General features: G+C 34.1%; 1 protein-coding gene across 3 annotated transcripts in view; it reads right to left on the reverse strand.

Annotated features, from left to right (window-relative positions):
* The window catches only part of MON2 (MON2 homolog, regulator of endosome-to-Golgi trafficking), a 97678-nt gene that overhangs the window by 16552 nt on the left and 62971 nt on the right, over positions 1-18155 (reverse strand). For 2 of the 3 annotated variants that reach the window (XM_026500122.4, XM_026500124.4), the window contains 8 exons: positions 17928-18090; positions 16203-16496; positions 13533-13731; positions 9875-10503; positions 5179-5322; positions 4566-4583; positions 4149-4277; positions 1895-2085 (listed from right to left, as the gene is read on the reverse strand). In XM_026500122.4, coding sequence (XP_026355907.2) covers positions 1895-2085; positions 4149-4277; positions 4566-4583; positions 5179-5322; positions 9875-10503; positions 13533-13731; positions 16203-16496; positions 17928-18090 — 1767 coding nt within the window. The remainder of the gene's footprint in view (positions 1-1894; positions 2086-4148; positions 4278-4565; positions 4584-5178; positions 5323-9874; positions 10504-13532; positions 13732-16202; positions 16497-17927; positions 18091-18155) is intronic. The other variant, XM_026500123.4, reaches the window with a different exon arrangement.

Consider the following 18155-nt stretch of genomic DNA (forward strand, 5'->3'; position numbering starts at 1 on the left):
TGAGGATAATAAAAGTGGTAGCAAGCATTTTAAAAGCACTCATGTGCCAGGTAGTACTCTAAGCAGTCACTTATTTTAAGTGACTTAATACTCGGGTGCCTGGGTGGCTAAGTCAGTTAAGCATCCAATTCTTGATTTCGGCTCAAGTCATGATCTCGGGTGAGAAAGAGCCCCGTGCTGGTCTTCACACTGGGCATGGAGCCTGCTTAAAATTCTCTCTCACCCTCTCCCTCTGCCACTCCTGGACCTACTCCCTCTAAAAAAATAAAAATAAAGTAAGTGACATAATACTCTATGCAGTCACTTATTTTAAGTGACTTAACCCTCATAATAACCCCTGAATTAGGTAGCATTATCATTCCTACTTAATAGATGAAAACATCTCAGTTACAAAGTAACTGTTGGGATTTGAATCCAGGTGGCCCAGCTCCTCAGTCAGTGCACTATACTGGCTGCTTCTTAAGCAATGTGATTTTTCAACATACCCAGTATAGTCAAATCTTTAATGTAAGTAGGGCCATGGTTGGACAAAAGACTGCAATGAAATTATAGTACAGTTGCATTAACACAAAATGAGATAAGATGTACAGTATCTATTATTAGGACTTTGATTTCATTTTCTACTTTCCTGCAACAAACACACAAAAATGATTTTATAAAACTGAATTTAATAAAATAAGAATATTCAACAAGAAAGTTGAGAATAAGTAAGATGGTGGAAGACTCAGCCATAGTAAAGAAATTCTTTTTTCTTTTTAAGATTTTATTTATTCAAGAGAAAGCAAGAGAGAGCAACAGAGAGAGAGAGAGAGAAGAGCAACAAGCACGGTATAGGGCAGAGGGAGAAGCAGACTCCCCACTGAGCAGGGAGCTCGATGCAGGGCTCAATCACTGGACTCTGGGATCCTGACCTCAGCCAAAGGCAGACGCTTAACCAACTGAGGTGCCCCAGGAAAAGAAATTCTTAAAGAAGTTTTACTCATTGCCAAAAAAAAACCCGGTCTAAAATCTGCATATACAAACAGATAACTGGGAAAGAAAAAGAAAAGTGTAAATTTCTAAACCTATCTAATTCATACAGATTAACATAGTGATTTTAGGCAATGGAGTCCACGGAGGAACTCAATTTTTCAGGGTTAAAGATAAAAACATAATTTGTTTGAATATGCTTTGTGAGTCCCTATAATTTTTTGCAAATACAAAGAGTACACTTGCATTGGTATCTATAAGATTTCTAGAGATGATAAATAACAAAAGAAAGTAAAACAAAATCTGACCATTTGTGGAAACAAATTAGGACGTCATTACTTCCAATTTTGAAATAGCAGATATGCTTTCACACAGCAAAATTTAAGTTAACCCACAGAAGATTCCTCCTTCAAAAAATTTAGTGTGTGTTCTAATTATCCTACTCTCACTCAGTGAGGGGTCAAAAGGGGATCCATAAACATAAGCTCTCAGGTGGATATCACATAGTGAAAATTCTACTCTTCTTTGCCAAACCTAACATCTTAAAGAGCTGACCACTAATCTTATTTATTCTGGTAAAATACTGATTTTCTGAAATTGTTTTCCTTTTGCAATATCAAATGGGCAGCAGATTTATAAAACAGATCTTCTTAGCTTCACTGAGTTAAAACCTTAATTATGATGCATCCATATAGTCTTATAGATTCCTGCCTTAAAACTAAAACACTGTGAAAAGCAAAAATCTCCATTTGCTCACGGATAATGTACTTAGTGGATAAATGTTTAATCAGTTGTGCTTTGTATACAATGGAGCAATCTTAATAATTACTTTGTTAATGAAATGAGAAATAGTTTTTAGATCTATTGCAGGTATTATATATTTTTTGAGAGATTGTCTTACAATTGTAAAATTGAATGAGCTGACCTTTTAGTAAAGAGAAAGTCTTCAAAAGTATTGGCTAGTTCTGGCCACATACTGTCAAATTTTCCAGAAGACGCATGCTGCCGGGCAACAGGTAGCCCAATAGAAAGAACTCTGAGGAGAGAAGATACTGCTAATTTCCATGTGCTTTCAGAAGGGCAGGAATATTTCAAACTGAGAGGAACCCTAAGTGTCTGTGAAAATAAAGACAGTTTAAGATATGTATTAATTAAAATATATACACACAACTTTAATTACTTAAAAAAAACTAAAGCAGAAAAGAATAATAGCATACGTATTTTCACTTTAAAAAGGATGTTATTTTCTAGAAAGATCAATTTTCAGACATAGCCCTCAAATATACTGCCTAGAAAGATATTCTGTCTCCATTTTATAAACAATGACCTTGAATAAGTAACAACCTTTTGAACTTCAGTTTCTCATCATAAAATATAGATATGTTAACTGAAAGGTTAAGATAGGAGTAGTTAACTTACAATTTTGTAGCCTCTCTCAACTTGCTGTTATGGAATTAGAACATTTTGCCATAGTTTTCCTAGCAGAAAATAATTTGACTGATGGGGTTCTCCCATCTAAGAGAGATCAATACCTTGCTTTTTTCATTATTGGTTAGGTAAACATAACCTAAAGCACCAATACTTTGAAGTCTTATGTTTTCTCCCTAAAATTCTTTGAATTTTATATTCTACTCCAACATTTTAATGTACCTTTTTTCCATTTCCAAGGTATTTCAGTAAAACTATTAATTACAACGACCGTTTATTCTTTAACCCTTGTGAATACAGGAGTAAAGCATCTGAGTTATGTATAGTGACTACCATGTTGAGACTTACTTTTTAACTGGTCAACTTTTGAGGTAGGTTCCTATAAACCATTAAAGAACTGATTTGGTGATTCAGAATGAACTCCTACGGTCATAGTTCAGACATGTAAGTGGTATTGGTATTAACCTTCTTTTACAGATGAGTAATACTCTGACAGGTTCATTTACCGAAAATCATACAGCTGCAAGTAAAGAGCAAGGCACTATTCTAAGGCAGGTCTCTCTGAATCCACTGTGTGGTCTTCACTTAGGACTTAACATACTATATTATTATTTGTTTGCCTATCTATATTCCCTTTATTGAATTATTAAATGTAAGAATTATCTTATTCATTTTTAATCCCTACTATTTAGTTAGTACCTGGCAACAGAGGTGCTTAAAAACTATTCTCAATAAATGAGCAAGAACAGTTGTGATGGGGTGAATGGGGAGTAGAAAGAGTATGACAAAAGTCAAGGGAAAAAAGAGTTTAAAGAGGGCAAGGGCAATACCATATAATAGGGAAGATAATTAGAAAGGACATAGGATTTAAAGATTTGATCTTCTAAACTTTAAGTCATTTCTGAAGCACAGTATGAAAGTAAGCCAGCATGAAGTGGGTTGAGAGTGAGCGGCGGCCAGGTGAAGGACACAAGCTGTTTAAAGTAAAGGAATTTGGAAAAAAAGGAAAGCTGAAAGAGGATGGCCATTTGAGTAGGAAGTAAAGTGAGAGAAAGTTCTTAAATAAAGGGCTTAATCATCGTTCCAAGATAACGGTTTACAAGGCTAAAAGGAAAACAAAAGAAAGAATCACCAACAAAGAAAGAGGGAAAGAGAAAAGGAGGGAAACAAAGAGAAGGATGAGCTTTGGAACAGAGAAAGGCTCTTCCTTGAGAGAAGATGGTTCATATTGGCCTATATTTGTTCAGTAAATAGAAGGAAAGGTTCAGGTTTGCCCTTCAAAACAAAGGAAAAAACAAGAAATAAACTTTGGAGGAATCAGACACAATCAACAAGAGATGAGTTTTAGTTTTATAAAAATGGTTGTCCATACACTAGGGAACGGACTTAAAAAAAATACATAGGATCAGTTAAACTGACGCGCTGTGAATTTTCCCCCTAAATGCTCATTGACCTTGAAGTATGAGAAGTACGGTCCTAAGAAACAGGATTCTTCACTGACTTGTGGCATAATTTAAGAATTGTAAAAACTCTAATGCATACTTACTTTAAAATATTTTTCGTTAAAAAACCTTTTCATACTGGGAATGGCCTTCCTAAATACTATCCATGAGTGTTGGAGAAAATTCCCTATAAATAATAATATAAATATTTTCCATTTATCTCAATATATGATAATATATTATTACCTAAAGAGTAATTTCAGTAATACTGTTATAATCAAAGAATAGAAATTAAAAAGAAAAAGATACCTTAATAATATTCTGGAGTACTTTCTCATTCACGACTGCTTTGTGACAGGCTGTTTTTTGGTATAAATCCACAACTACTTCTAAAGACCTTTCAGCAAACGGTACATAATTCAAGGCTACCCATTCCGCCTAAAAAGTAATATTTTCACATGAGTTAAAAATAAATGAGATTAAATTAAATTATATTGTTTTCAAAGAGAAACCTTCTTTGCCTTAAAGTTCAGTCCTTGGTTTTAGGTCAGATTATATTACATGCAAAGTTTTCAAACAGATATGTACTTTGTGAAAAAACAATTTTCAGCCAGGCAAAAATTACAACTATAAGAAAAAGCACAGATAGCATTCTATCAAGAAATGGGAAAGATGTACTTTATTTGTTGCCAATAGGTTAGGACAATTTTAGGAAATTTAACTCACCGGTGCAAATAGTTGGATCTATTGTGATTCCATTGTGTTGCAAGACAAATAGAATGAGAAAAGTTAATACACATTTTAAAACTACTTTTCGGACCACGTAAAATTATAATTTAATGTTGAGTGAACAAAAATTAGCCTGTGCATGCATTCAGAAATTTACTTTTCCCCTAAGCCAAAATTTGCCAACTATGGCTATAAAAATCTTTTAGGTAAAATCCAACTAAATTTCACACCAGCAGCAGACAACTTCTTTAATACACACAGATTTCTTCATTTTGCATTGCAGGTATTTATTTTAGACAAGATTAGGCTTAGGGATTTAGAAGCCATTTTGTAATGGGATGGAGCAGTCAAGAAAGGAACTTTGAAGAAAAATGTAACATGAAAGGCCAAACTTGCTAGAGAACTACTTGGGAAAGGAAAGTAATAAAAAAGAAAAAAAGGAACACAGAAAAGGTTGCTCAAATAGTGTTTCTTTTCAGCTTAAACTGTTAACAGACATATGAAAGTTAATTTGTGAATGAAAACTTTGAGATACTCAGAGTCCATCTTAAGTGGAACTGTTTATAAGCCATGAAATCTTACTGAGAAAATACAATTTAAAGTAAATTACCTGATTATATTTTGCATTTGCAATGTGCTTTGTTTCCAGCTGTCCATACTGTGGAGGTTTACAGGAAAATTCCACAAATGCCAGTAACTGGTCAAATATAGCTGGATACATTATCTGCATGTTTTCTGGCCCCACGCAGATGGCCTATAAAAGCAAAATATGAACAAACAGAATGGATAACCTGAACTCTAGTTAAGTTCTTCACTGTATATGTATTTAACCAAAGAATCTTAAAAACTGTCCTATTTTATATAAGTATTATACAATCTTTTATAAGCCCTGAAGAACATAGCTATTTTAAACTATTATTGAATAAAGTATAAGCTAAATATGTTAATCAGCTAAAAAATGCTTTTTAATGGAAAGTGTGATTTACTACTTAACAGACTAGAAAAAGGACAAGCACTTGGAGAGGAGTCCCAGGCAGTCCTGAGGTTCCACGATCGGATCATTTGTTCAATAATACAGCCATTAGACCATAAAGAATGCTTCACTGACCCAGATGATATTGACTGATACTGATTTCTATTTAAGTGATAGTATCAGTTCATTGAAATGACAGCTGATTTCTGCACTATGCTTAGTCTTCTGACTTTAACAAATAATCATGTGTATTATAGTTGGGAAAATAAGTCATGTATGAAAGTCTGTTTCTAAGATATATGTGTATGTTAATTTTTTAACAGGGCAGTGTATATTTAATGTCTAACGTACCTGAATATACAGACTTGATCTACAATAAGAAAATTTTTAAAAATTAATAGAAACTAAACCTATTGCTATAAACAATTTGATAAAACAAAGAGTAAAATGCATATCCTGACACAGCAGATTTTAATTACTTCAGGTATGTTGAAAGTACTTAAAATAAATCTTAATATTTTCATTTTTTCCTAGCCACAAATGTGTTTTCTCCCCTTGTCCTTTCACATATTTTAGTGTTTCTTTTTCTCTGTGGGAAAAACATTTAATGATATTATTTATGTAATGTCTAAAATATATTTGTGCTTTACAAAACAAAAAGCATGGTCATTCTGCACTTGAGGTACGCTCAACGTACTAAATCAAAATTGAAAGCATTTCAAAATTTTAAGGAATTTTTTAAAAAAGATGCACACACTTACGTTTTTCTGCAATCCATGGCTTTTTTAACCTGTCAGATAATATATTAATTTTATTTTCCCTGAGAGAAGATGTAACCACTTAGTTACAACTTAGGTTTTAAAGAGTTTTGAAATATAAAGTGGATAAGCAAAATGCTGCCATACCTAAGTCACATCATCTTGTAACTGCAATGTAAAAAAGTAGGATAAAGATATCTAATACTATCTCTCAATATTTGGTTGTTTTTCTCAGTAATAGTAAATAGAGAACTTGAATGCCTAAAAAAATTCACTCTACTGACTGCTTCTGTTAAGTTTCACTTTCTTCTTTATTAACCTCTTGCTGAGTCTTAACTCTTAGAAGTAAACAAGCAGTAATTACTGTGGAAAAGAAATAATTATACCAAGTGGATTCTTAATTTTCAATGACTAAAAAAGAGAAAAAGCCTGTGTGGTTACCTTAGAAAACTAAGTATTACAATGTCTCTGGAAATATCTTAGCACCAAATAATGACTGTGACTATACACTTTGAGTTTCAGTGGTCCTTTATAAAAAGAAAACATACGGTAGTGTTATAGTTGACTTAATAAGTAATTCTAGGATCTTAAAATGCGTAATATGGAACTGACATTTTTTTAAAACAAACCCCATCTAAGAAAAAGATATTATTGGTTTTTCTTCAGTATTCTTAAGTTTGTATATCAGAAAAAACTATAGTATGAACCTGATAACAGATTTTAGTCCAAAAGTTAAGAATCAGTCAGCAATCTGGACATTTCCTAGTATTACAGTTTGAAAACTACATGTGAAAACAAGAACAGAAAATGGACATCCTCGGGGCGCCTGGGTGGCACAGCGGTTAAGCATCTGCCTTCAGCTCAGGGCGTGATCCCGGCATTACGGGATCGAGCCCCACATCAGGCTCTTCCGCTATGAGCCTGCTTCTTTCTCTCCCACTCCCCCTGCTTGTGTTCCCTCTCTCGCTGGCTGTCTCTATCTCTGTCGAATAAATAAATAAAATCTTAAAAAAAAAAAAAAAAGAAAGAAAATGGACATCTAACCTCTGACATGGTTCAAGGTTTCTGTTTTTAAGTCCTTCAACAATAATTCCTTCAGCACCTACATATACTAAGACTTTTTTTTTTGCCCTCTCCCCCGATATACTAAGACCTTTGACAGGGAACTTGATGATGAAGACAGTACTAGCTAACATTTACTGAATGTTTAACTGTGCCAGGCAGTAAATGCCTCACAAATCCCATTTAATGAGAAAAAAGCTGTGGATCTATTATTTTCATTTTACAGATTAAGAAGTTGTTATATAAAGAGATTCCAAAACTTGCCCCATTGAGTAGCAGGCAGGGCTTCACTGCACAACTCCAAGGGCACCATTCACACACAATGTGATGGTGTTTCCTGGAGTACTACTCTAGAGCAGCCTTGATGATGGAGGCAGATACGGTATCCAACCATCTGACTTTAGGAGGTTTAGGAATAAATAAGACAGATGCAGTCTCCCGATCTCAGAACTTAAGAAAAATAGGTAACTAAATTCTCAGGTCCCACACATGCCAAAATATCTTGGCCAAAAAAAAATCAATTAGCATACACAACAAGGTCAATTTGGTGGGAACCAGTGATTTAAAAACCAAGAGAAAACTGTGACCCTGAAGCCCTAAACTACATAAGGGTAAACGTGGAATCAAAAATGAGGTTTTATGAAGGAAATGATCTTTAATCAATAAAATTTTTTTGGATAGCTTATTAATTTAAGGATAAAGTCCCAAAGTAAGTAAATTTTACTGTGAAAAAATTTTCTTGACACCTGTAGGAGAAAATACAGAAACACTTCTACTGAAAATGAAGTATGTTAATTTTTTCTCTTAGCAAATATTAAAGACACCATGTTTGATTCATATTCAAGTACTATGAAATATCATTTAGATAATCACAAATGTAATGAAGAATAGCTAGAGTGAAAATTAGTAATGCAAAATGGTATCAACTGATATAAAGAAATAGCAACAGTTTCCTAAGTTTCAGACTGAAGGTATGTATATATTGTTTTCAAAGCCAGTGAAAAGCTCAGAACAAACTCCTAGTAGCTGGAATAAATGATTCTATTTGTTCTGTCATTGCTAAAGCAGAGCTTTTAAAAATAAAATTACGTACTTTTTTTATTGAAAAGAATTTTGGAGGTTCGTTGTTTCATCTTTGTTTATAAAAAGCTGAATCAAACATCTGAATGACAGTTCTAGATTACAGACATCCCATAAGGCCTGTGCTTTGCTTTGCTTTTCTGACAGAATAACTTTTCAATTTCCTCCAGGCCACTCCATAAGCAACCTATGCGTATGGTCAATCAAGGGGGGAAAAGTACGTACTGACAGGCTACTTTAATTTCTCTACTGAAAATAAAAATAGCTATTTTGATTTTAATTGTTGAAAGCTGATATCCCTACAATGAAGTTTTTTAAATGTCAGATTCTCTTAAATTTTAAGTTTCTACACAATTTGTTTCTACACAATGTAACTAGGGTTAAAGAGCTCAAGGAATTACTGCTCAGCTGGACTTCCTCCAGAGCCAGTGAAGAGGTATTATGGTGTAACAGAAACCACTACTTTTACTGTGAAAGTTTTCATCATTCCAGCTGGATATAATGCAATCAGTTAATTAGAAAACATGAATTGAGGTACACAAATCTGATTAGCACATGTGTAATCAGAATCTAGTTTCATTCTAATTTTGTTAGAATGTCATAGCAACTTTGTTGGAATTGCTGGCTCCTCAGCTGGCATTCTTCTGTTTAGCATTTTGGTTGTTGTAAATTGTGCTAACAATTATCTTGACAGTTTAAAGAATTCTTTGATTTTGATCTGGGCTTGCCTGCTAATTGGGATTTACTTAGTGATGCTTAGGTCTGTGTATTTTTAATTTTTTTCCTATTCAGTTTTTAATTTTTTATTTAAATTCAATTAATTAACATATAATTAATCAGTTTCAGAGGCAGAGATCAGTGATTCATCAGTCTTATATAATACCCAATGCTCATTACATCATGTGCCTACCTTAATAACTTTTTGCAGTAACAAAACACAACAGGTAAGATATATCTTTTTAAAATTTCTGTGAGGAAAATACTTCATAAATTTATTCTTACTTCTTTTTTTAAAATATAGGCTACTAACAGTTCCAGAGCTAAATTTACATACAATGAAAATATATATTAATGATCCCATAGTTTATTAATTTTCTAATTACGGAAGTACTTTACTAAAGTTGTTATTCAGAAAAGTACATCCTCTTGTGAAGAGCTGCATGATCAAACCAAAAATGCTGGTGAAAGAAAACAAGAGGATATAGACAGTTTCTGAAAGACACTCAAAACAAACCTGAATCACCTTTTCAAATACATCAGAAAACCGTATGTTTTTAAAGTAACTGGATGCTTACAATCTTGAATTTACACAAAGTATACATATACAACAATCTTGATGATCCAGAATTTATCTCAGAAAATATACAGCAAACTAAAACACTTCCAGCAAACCACATGCATTATTGTTTCAACAGACACTAAAATTCTATTACCTTTTGAAGAACATCTAAAGCTGTAAGCACAGCTTCCTGTAAACTTGTCAAAACTGCTTCGGTATAAGATGGAAGGATGAAAGGGGATGCATCTGAGCTTATCGGGACTGACACAGCACTGTGCAGTATGACTCCCAGCTTTTGCAAGTCATCCATGTTGAAACCAGTTTTTATGTGTTGGTAGAGAGCCGGAAATATCTGAATTAAAGCTGTAAGGAAAGGCTGGCTGGGAATGAAAGTCAGTTTGTCAAAAGTAGTAGGAGGCTTAGTGCTTTCAGATCCAATTCTATACCAGGTATTCCATGCAGCCCACCAGAGATTCAAATCTTCAAGCTCATCAGTAACTACAGGTGCCTCAGAACTACTGCATCTTCCAAGTCTCTCTCCAATAGAATCTGTTCTTACAAATGGTCTGCTCAGGCCAGGGCCTGATATGGACCCTATAAGGACAGGCACAGGTACATTAACTGCAGGTGGTGTCTCGGGCTTATCTGAGTCTCTGACGGGGGACACAATCTGTAAAATTTCCTGGAAGCTTTTCAGTGCAGCCAGAGATACTTCATTGTTTTTGCTGAGTGCTGCTGACTGTATATGGTCAAGAAGAACATCCCATGCTCTTGAAAAATCTCCTACATTAGGAAGAGAAAAAACAAAATCTATCAGAGTAATCAAGATTTTTCTTACTACTGCACACTTTAGAATGTTTGCTTTATTTTTCTACTTAAATTCCTATACAACTAGGAAAATTTGCTTAGGTATTAAGGTACAAACATTGTGAATTAAAATCAATGAAACCCAAAACTACAGTAAAAAATTTTTTTCAAATATAGGAACAAAGGGCACCAAGAAGAAGATAATGAATATATCAATATTTTGGTTCTAAAAACAGAACTCTATAAATGTATGTACATATGTTTACAATATTTCCTGGTAATTTCTGCCTAAGGAGAACAGAATAAAAACTTGAGGGTAAAAACAAAAGTTTTTTAGTAACAACGCTGATCTATCCATCTAGCTTTATTAATAAGATCTTAAGATGTTCTCATTCTTAAAAATATGGGAAAAGTTACAAATTATAACTGAATAAATGTGTTTTTTTTATAGGTCTAAATGTTTAAAATAAACTATGCTATACTCATAAAATCTTACCTTTACACTTTGGTTTTCATATTTACATAGTTTATATCTGCAGAATTTTCCTTCTTTTTTGTTGTTGTTGTAGAATTTTCTTTTTTTTTTAAAGATTTTATTTATTTATTTGACAGAGATAGAGACAGCCAGCGAGAGATGGAACACAAGCAGGGGGAGTGGGAGAGGAAGAAGCAGGCTCATAGCTGAGGAGCCTGATGTGGGGCTCGATCCCAGAACGCTGGGATCACGCCCTGAGCCGAAGGCAGACGCTTAACCGCTGTGCCACCCAGGCGCCCCTGTTGTAGAATTTTCTTAAACATTTTTCCCCAATTACAAGGAGACACCAGAAGAAACTGTACCATAAAAAACAGACTGCCTTTTTAGAATGAGTCTAAATTTGTTCCTCTCATGTGAAACTGAGTCTGCTGACCCACCATCAGCAGAGCGTGGGCTAAATGGTAGTTGTTGGTTTCTACTGATCAATCCAATCTCTTGTTCTACTCCTATGACCAATTAAGCACATTTATACTGAAGCTCTTTATAGCAACATGTAGCTTGTTTCTATGAAGCCCAGCAAAAATGACCTCGTTCCTCCAGCAATCTAGCCTAACAGCTTTAATACCATGGATTATTACCCACATACTTGCACTTACTTTTTTTTTTTTTAAGATTTTTTATTTATTCATTTGAGAGAAAGAGAGGGAGATCAAGCAAGAGCACGAGCAGTGGGGAGGGAGAGGGAAAAGCAGACTCCCCGCTGAGCAGGGTGCCCAACGAGGGGCTCAATCCCAAGACCCCGGGATCATGACCTGAACCAAAAGCAGATGCTTAACCGACTGAGCCACCCAGGTGCCCCACATACTTGCATTTAAATAACACCAAAATCAGAAGAACTGATATTTTCCAAGGCAGGATGACATACGTTGGCTATGAAATACTTAAATAATAAGGTTTAAAGTCACTTCCCAAAGGCTATAAATGACTAAATTTTTAAAGAAGAGATAAACCCATATGCCTGAGGAAGCATTCAGTTTAGGAAAGCTGGAAGTCGTCCTGGTATGAAACAGTAAGTACTACTCTGCCTTTACAGGACAAAAAATAATACCTGGCCAGTTATATGTCTCTTCCTCTATACTCTTTCTTTGATTAAAAATTGAGGTATAATTTACACACAATTGGAAACACAGATTTTTAATAAACTGTTCAAAGAGTTTTGACATATTACATTTAAAAACTATCAAAACAGCTAAACAAAACACTTTCGTCTGTTGCCATCCCAGTTCAGAAGTCAGATGAAACATTACATTTAGCAACCAGAACTGTGACTTAATCTCAGAATATTTCATACCATAAGGGGAAAAACCCCGCAATTCCTCTATTAATATAACTCTATGTCTAGGAAAAAGTCCTCTTTCTAAAAGACTAGGTATAATTATATATTGTACATGGTTATATTAAAAATATTAACATTATCCTAAGATAATAAAACACATTCTCTAATCTTCAAATTATAAAAAATTATCAAAGCTACACAAACTGCCTTATGTCTTCATTTTTAAAAAATTAGATCTTTATCTAGTAGGTTTTAGCTTTTAAAATAAAGTAACTATCATGGAAGTATTAAAAATGATACTTATTTTGTCAAAACTCAGCAAATGTACAGTTAAGACTGGTACACTTCATGTAAATTTTATGTGAAAATTAAAAACTAGGATTTTTACATATATATTATATAGTAAACTCTAGGAGTGCAAAATGGATCAGACACTATAGATTATTTCTGGAAAAAAAAGAAAAAAATGAACATGAAGAATACTATATAAAAATGCTGATGGAAAGAATAAATATGCTTATGCTATAACATAAACAGGAACAAAAAGCTAAATGTAAAATAATAACTTGTAAAAATGCAAGAATATGTATGACATGCTCATAATTATATAAAAAAGCATTTCTGTTAATTTTTCTCTACCACCACCATCACTACCATCAGAATTGAAGGTACAATCTACACTGGGTTTCTTAATCTCAGTACTATTGACAAGTACACGTTCTCTCTGCCTGTAAAACTCTTCACATTTTGTCTTACCGTTGCCTGATGAACTACTACTCCCCCTTCAGATCTCAGGTGAAATACTGCTTTCTTAGGGAAGCCTACCTGGATCTCATAGGCTGGGTCAATTACATATTATAAGCTTACAAAGCACCACTCTTTTGTAACATTTATCACTGTAGCAATTTTGCATTTATGTAATTAGTTATTCCCTCAGGCCCATGACAACAGGGATGCTGTGTATTTTACTCATCCCTGGATCCCCTAGAAGCTAGTCCATATGAGGTACATTACATATTTTCTCAATGAAATGAATGAAAACGTCATCCACATACCACACATAAAGACTGGCAGTTAAGACTGATTATACTTGGGAAGTAGCACTATACATAAATTTTTTAAAGATCTTCTGTATTTTCCAAATTTCCTTTAACATGAATTACTTATATAACCGGGGGAAAAATGTATATATACCTAAAGGTTGCAATAAATATCTTCTAGTGTTGAAGATTCTTGCTACACCAGCCAATGTTAAAACCCATGTCTCTGCCCACTGCTTCTCTGCTGTGTCCCTTGAATGATGAATGAGAATATTGCCACCTCCAGACTCAATCTTTTCTTTGTCTGCAGTGGTAGAAGACTCCCGAACTCGGTCCAGCAGATGAAAGAGAACCTGAATATTTATAAAAATGCACATAAAAATAACATAGCTTAAGTAATAGCATAGCAGTTAGAAACTGTCACAAGAAATTATACCTGACAGACCAATCCTGTATATTAGAAAAATTTAACAGTAAAGATATATTATCCTTAAAGTCATGGAATATGAAAAGTTTTTTTTAAAGATTTTATTTATTTGTCAGAGAGAGAGAGAGAGAGAGTGCACACAAGCAGAGGGGACAGAAGGCAGAGGGAGAAGCAGGCTCCCCGATGAGCAAGGAGCCGGATGCGGGACTCAGTCCCAGAACCCTGGGATCATAACCTCAGCTGAAGGCAGATGCTTAACCCACTGAGCCACCCAGACGTCCCAGAATATGAAAAAAAAATTTTAACTGGATAGAATATTTTTGGATAGAATATTTTCTAAGACTTGTTGAGCTGGGGTATCAATAGAGCATCTATGGGGTAATATACGAGAAGGGAATGAAGCTAAGAACCCAGGTAAAAAATTGTAATTATGGAAGACATTTGTAGAGAGGTTGTAACTGAAGGTTCAGGACTAGATGAAGGTGCTTGAAAAAAATCAAGCAAGGGGATGCCTGGCTGGTTCAGTCGGTAGAGCACGTGACTCTTAAACTCAGGGTCATGAGTCCAAGCCCCACATTAGGCATGGAGCTTACATTTTAAAAAAAAGAAGAAGAAAGAAAGAATTCAAGGAAGAAGTGTTTGGGACTTGGAGAATGTTTACATTTGAAGAGTAGATTCAGGGGAAGGAACTGAAGAAAAAATTTTAAAAAACTGGAAAGACAAGCAGAAGCATTCTGTGAAACAGAATCCAAGGGAAGATAAATTTTAAGGAGAAAATAATCAACGGTGTTAAATGCTACAAAAAAATAAAAATGAGTAGGAATAGAACTGAATTTAGGGTGAAAACCTTGGCAATCAGAAGACCACCTGTACCCTATGAACAATTTCTGTGGTTCTCAAAATATGGATTCAGAACCAACAGCATTAGCATCACGCGGGAAACTCATAGACATGCAAATTACCAGACCCCAAGTCATGGGGCTCAGAAAAATCAGAAATTCTGGGAGGCAGGGGCTGGTGGCTCAGGAATCTGTGCTTGAACAAGTCGTCTAGGTGATCCTGTTACCTTAAGGTTTAAGAGACTCTTAAGTAGAATAATCTGGAAATCATATTAAAGGGCCAAGAGAATGCAGGGGAGGTGAGGAAGGAAAAATAAATCACTGACAATTAGGCAGTAAGATTAACAATTAAGCTGTTTAAGAGGAAAATAGGAATCAGAGAAAATTTCAGTTTGTTTTTTAAAATAGTAAGGGGGGCTTAAGCATGCCAGTGATCTGAAGAGGTGGAGCCAGTGGATGGAGTTGAAACAACACACAGGAAAGAGAAGGGATTTTAATTATTTTTATTAGTGGATATACATTATTAATTTTTTAAGAAGACACTGTGGAATATTTTTATTAAATTGAAGACAAATTGTTAAATACAATTAAGATTTACTATGCAGCCTATTGTCAAACTTACTGATCTCATAAATTCACAAAAGCGGTGAAATGATACAAAGATTTTTATTAAAATAGAATAGATGGAACAAAAAGGAGAGCTATTAGCAAAGAGGGGATGCTCACTAATAAGCTGTTGGCTTTGTAAAAAGTTCTTAAAGTTCTTAAAAAATATTTATTCTGAGAGAGAGAGAGAGCGCCCCTGCACACGAGCCTGGGGAGGGGCAGAGGGAGAGGAAGAGAGAGATCCAAGCAAACTCCACACTGAGTACAGAGCCCCTGATGCAGGGCCTGATCTCACAACCGTGAGATCATGACCTGAGCCTAAATCCAAGAGTTGGATGCCCAACCGAGCCACCCAGGTGCCCCGTAAGAAAGTTTTTAAAAAGAGGATGAAAAAGAAAAAGAAAAGGGCACACCTGGCTGGCTCAGTCAGTAGAGCATGTGACTTTTGGTCTTAGGATTGTGAGTTCAAGCCCCACATTGGGTGTAGAGATTACTTAAAAATAAAATATTAAAAAAACAAAGAAGAAAAAGAAAAATTGAAACTGTGTATTTAATGAAAAAACATATAGAATTTACCAATTAGAGGTTACTTCTGTTTGTTGATCCTGCAAGTAAATTTCACTATTATTGATATTCTTTTATTTATGAAATTCTCAACTGATTACATTTGAAATATGTGGTTTTGGGGAAACAGGAAGAAAAAAGGAAAAGGCGAAGGCAGAAGTCAGAGAGAGAGATAATCAGGGACGAAAACAGAAGAAGAGAGAATAGGCTTTCAATATGTAATTTATTCTGTGCGAGGTACAATTTAAAGTATGACAAAACTAACATTCTGCTTTGTCAAAAGCACAAATGCATGTAAATTCTTCTTTAAAAATTAACAGGAACAAGATTAACTGAAAAATTAAAAAAATTGTCTCAAAAGCTAGCAACTCAAGCTGATCTACAATACCTTCCAAATAACAGTGTGCCACGTCGAGTGCTGTAATAAAGTTCCATGTGCGCCAATTGTTGAAAACAGAGTTTGTCCTGCACTCTTCCTCACAGCAGGACGGGGGTCCACACATAGTTCACCCAATTTTGCATAAAGACACAACCACAAGCAATCAAACGGTGGTGCAGGATGGAAAGGCCGATTTAAAACAACTCCTTTCTCTTCTGCCTGCTTTTGCTGTGCTGCCTCTTCTTTATTTAATTCTTTTTCAATAGTTTCCCCTCTTTGGAAAAAATAATCTGAAATATTCCACTAAAAAGTAAAGTAGAAAAATGCCATTTCACTCACGTATTTTATTTTAAACACATAAATAAATACGCAACACACGGCTGCTCTACCTTTCAGAATCAAACTTTTAAAAGCCACTTAGTAATTCCTTTTCTAGTAGAACAGATTAAAAAACATCTCTGTCACATGCCTCCATCTGATTTCAGGAGAATTTGGGGAAACAATCATGAGCTAACATAAATATTTTCAAAGATTTTTATTATGAAACATTTCAAGAACATACAGAAAAACAGGGAAAATATACCAATATATTGACATACAGAAAACCAATTGTTAACATTCTGTCATATTTATGTCGTGACTAAATTTTATAATTTCCACTTAAAGGCTTTAAAAAAATAACCATGACACCATTATGACACCAAAAAAATTGTTAACAATTCCTTATCATTTAATGATATTTTGTAATTTTACAAGAATAATTACTATATCCAAATATATCTTATGACTTCATTCTCAGCCACAGTATGTGGTGTATGAATTAATGAGAATTATGCCAATGATAAAAATGCAGAGAATCCTATGAACATAAACATAAAGGAGGTGACACCTAGCAGTAATTTAATCGATACTGAATTAACTACTCTTTGGGAGCAATTCTATACACATGCTTATTTTCTTTCCTATAATTACATTTTTAATAGTAATTTTTCCAGCTTGTAAGGAATATTTAAGTTTGACTTTAAAAACTTCTGGCTTATAATAAACATTTAAAAGAATCTAAATAATTGCCTTTGAATACATTTCTATTGGGAACAGCTTTCTATTTGTTTACTTATGTAATATTAATAATATCGTATAATAGATTTTACTTCTACGTTCAAGATGAGTAAAATAAGGCTCATGACATCAATAATTACAGAACAAGAGGCATACAGAATTAAAATACAAGTATATCTGTTTCCATAGTCAAAGCTCTTCCATTAACATATTGCCTTCTAATTGCTAATAAAGCAGTGCTGATAAACTATAGGACTGTGTATATAGCAAAGCCCTGTGTATACAGTAAACCTTTTTATTGGAGCTTTATTTACTAAATAAGTAGTATATGGAAATGTTGCTACTGAAACAATATTAAAAGTCAGTTAATCTTTACACTAGTGTCAACTGAATACTTTCCTTGTATGTACTATTACTTGTTTACTAAATCCTCTCATGACAAACCTTTTAAAGCTAAATTTCAGCTCGATATATCAAAATTATTCCAAATAGTCTATTAATGAAGTAATTCTTAAATTATGTCATTTAACCCTTCATGCAAAATAGAAGTTCAGTAATTAAAAGTCATTTAAACAACCCCTCTAAAGCCAAAAGCCTTTTCTCTTAGCATTCATTCTCAACAGCATACCAGTGATTTCTAAATTATATGATCATCAGAAAGGCAATAATACTTACCAATAAACCTATTGAAGTCAAACTAATATTAAGTTCTTGGTTATGAAGTCCAAAGCTACCTGCAACATCTACAACAATCTGCAGGCATGTGCAAGGCATTGTTGGTAGAAAATCTGTCACGACCAACTGAAGACACTGGAATGCAGTTCGTATCAAGGATTCTCTGAAAACAACGAAAAAAAAAATTATACTCATTCATTTAAAAGAAATACAAGTAAAAATACACAC

The sequence above is a fragment of the Ursus arctos genome, unplaced genomic scaffold (assembly GCF_023065955.2).
Source record: "Ursus arctos isolate Adak ecotype North America unplaced genomic scaffold, UrsArc2.0 scaffold_21, whole genome shotgun sequence".
In the NCBI taxonomy this organism is placed as follows: Eukaryota; Metazoa; Chordata; class Mammalia; order Carnivora; family Ursidae; genus Ursus; species Ursus arctos.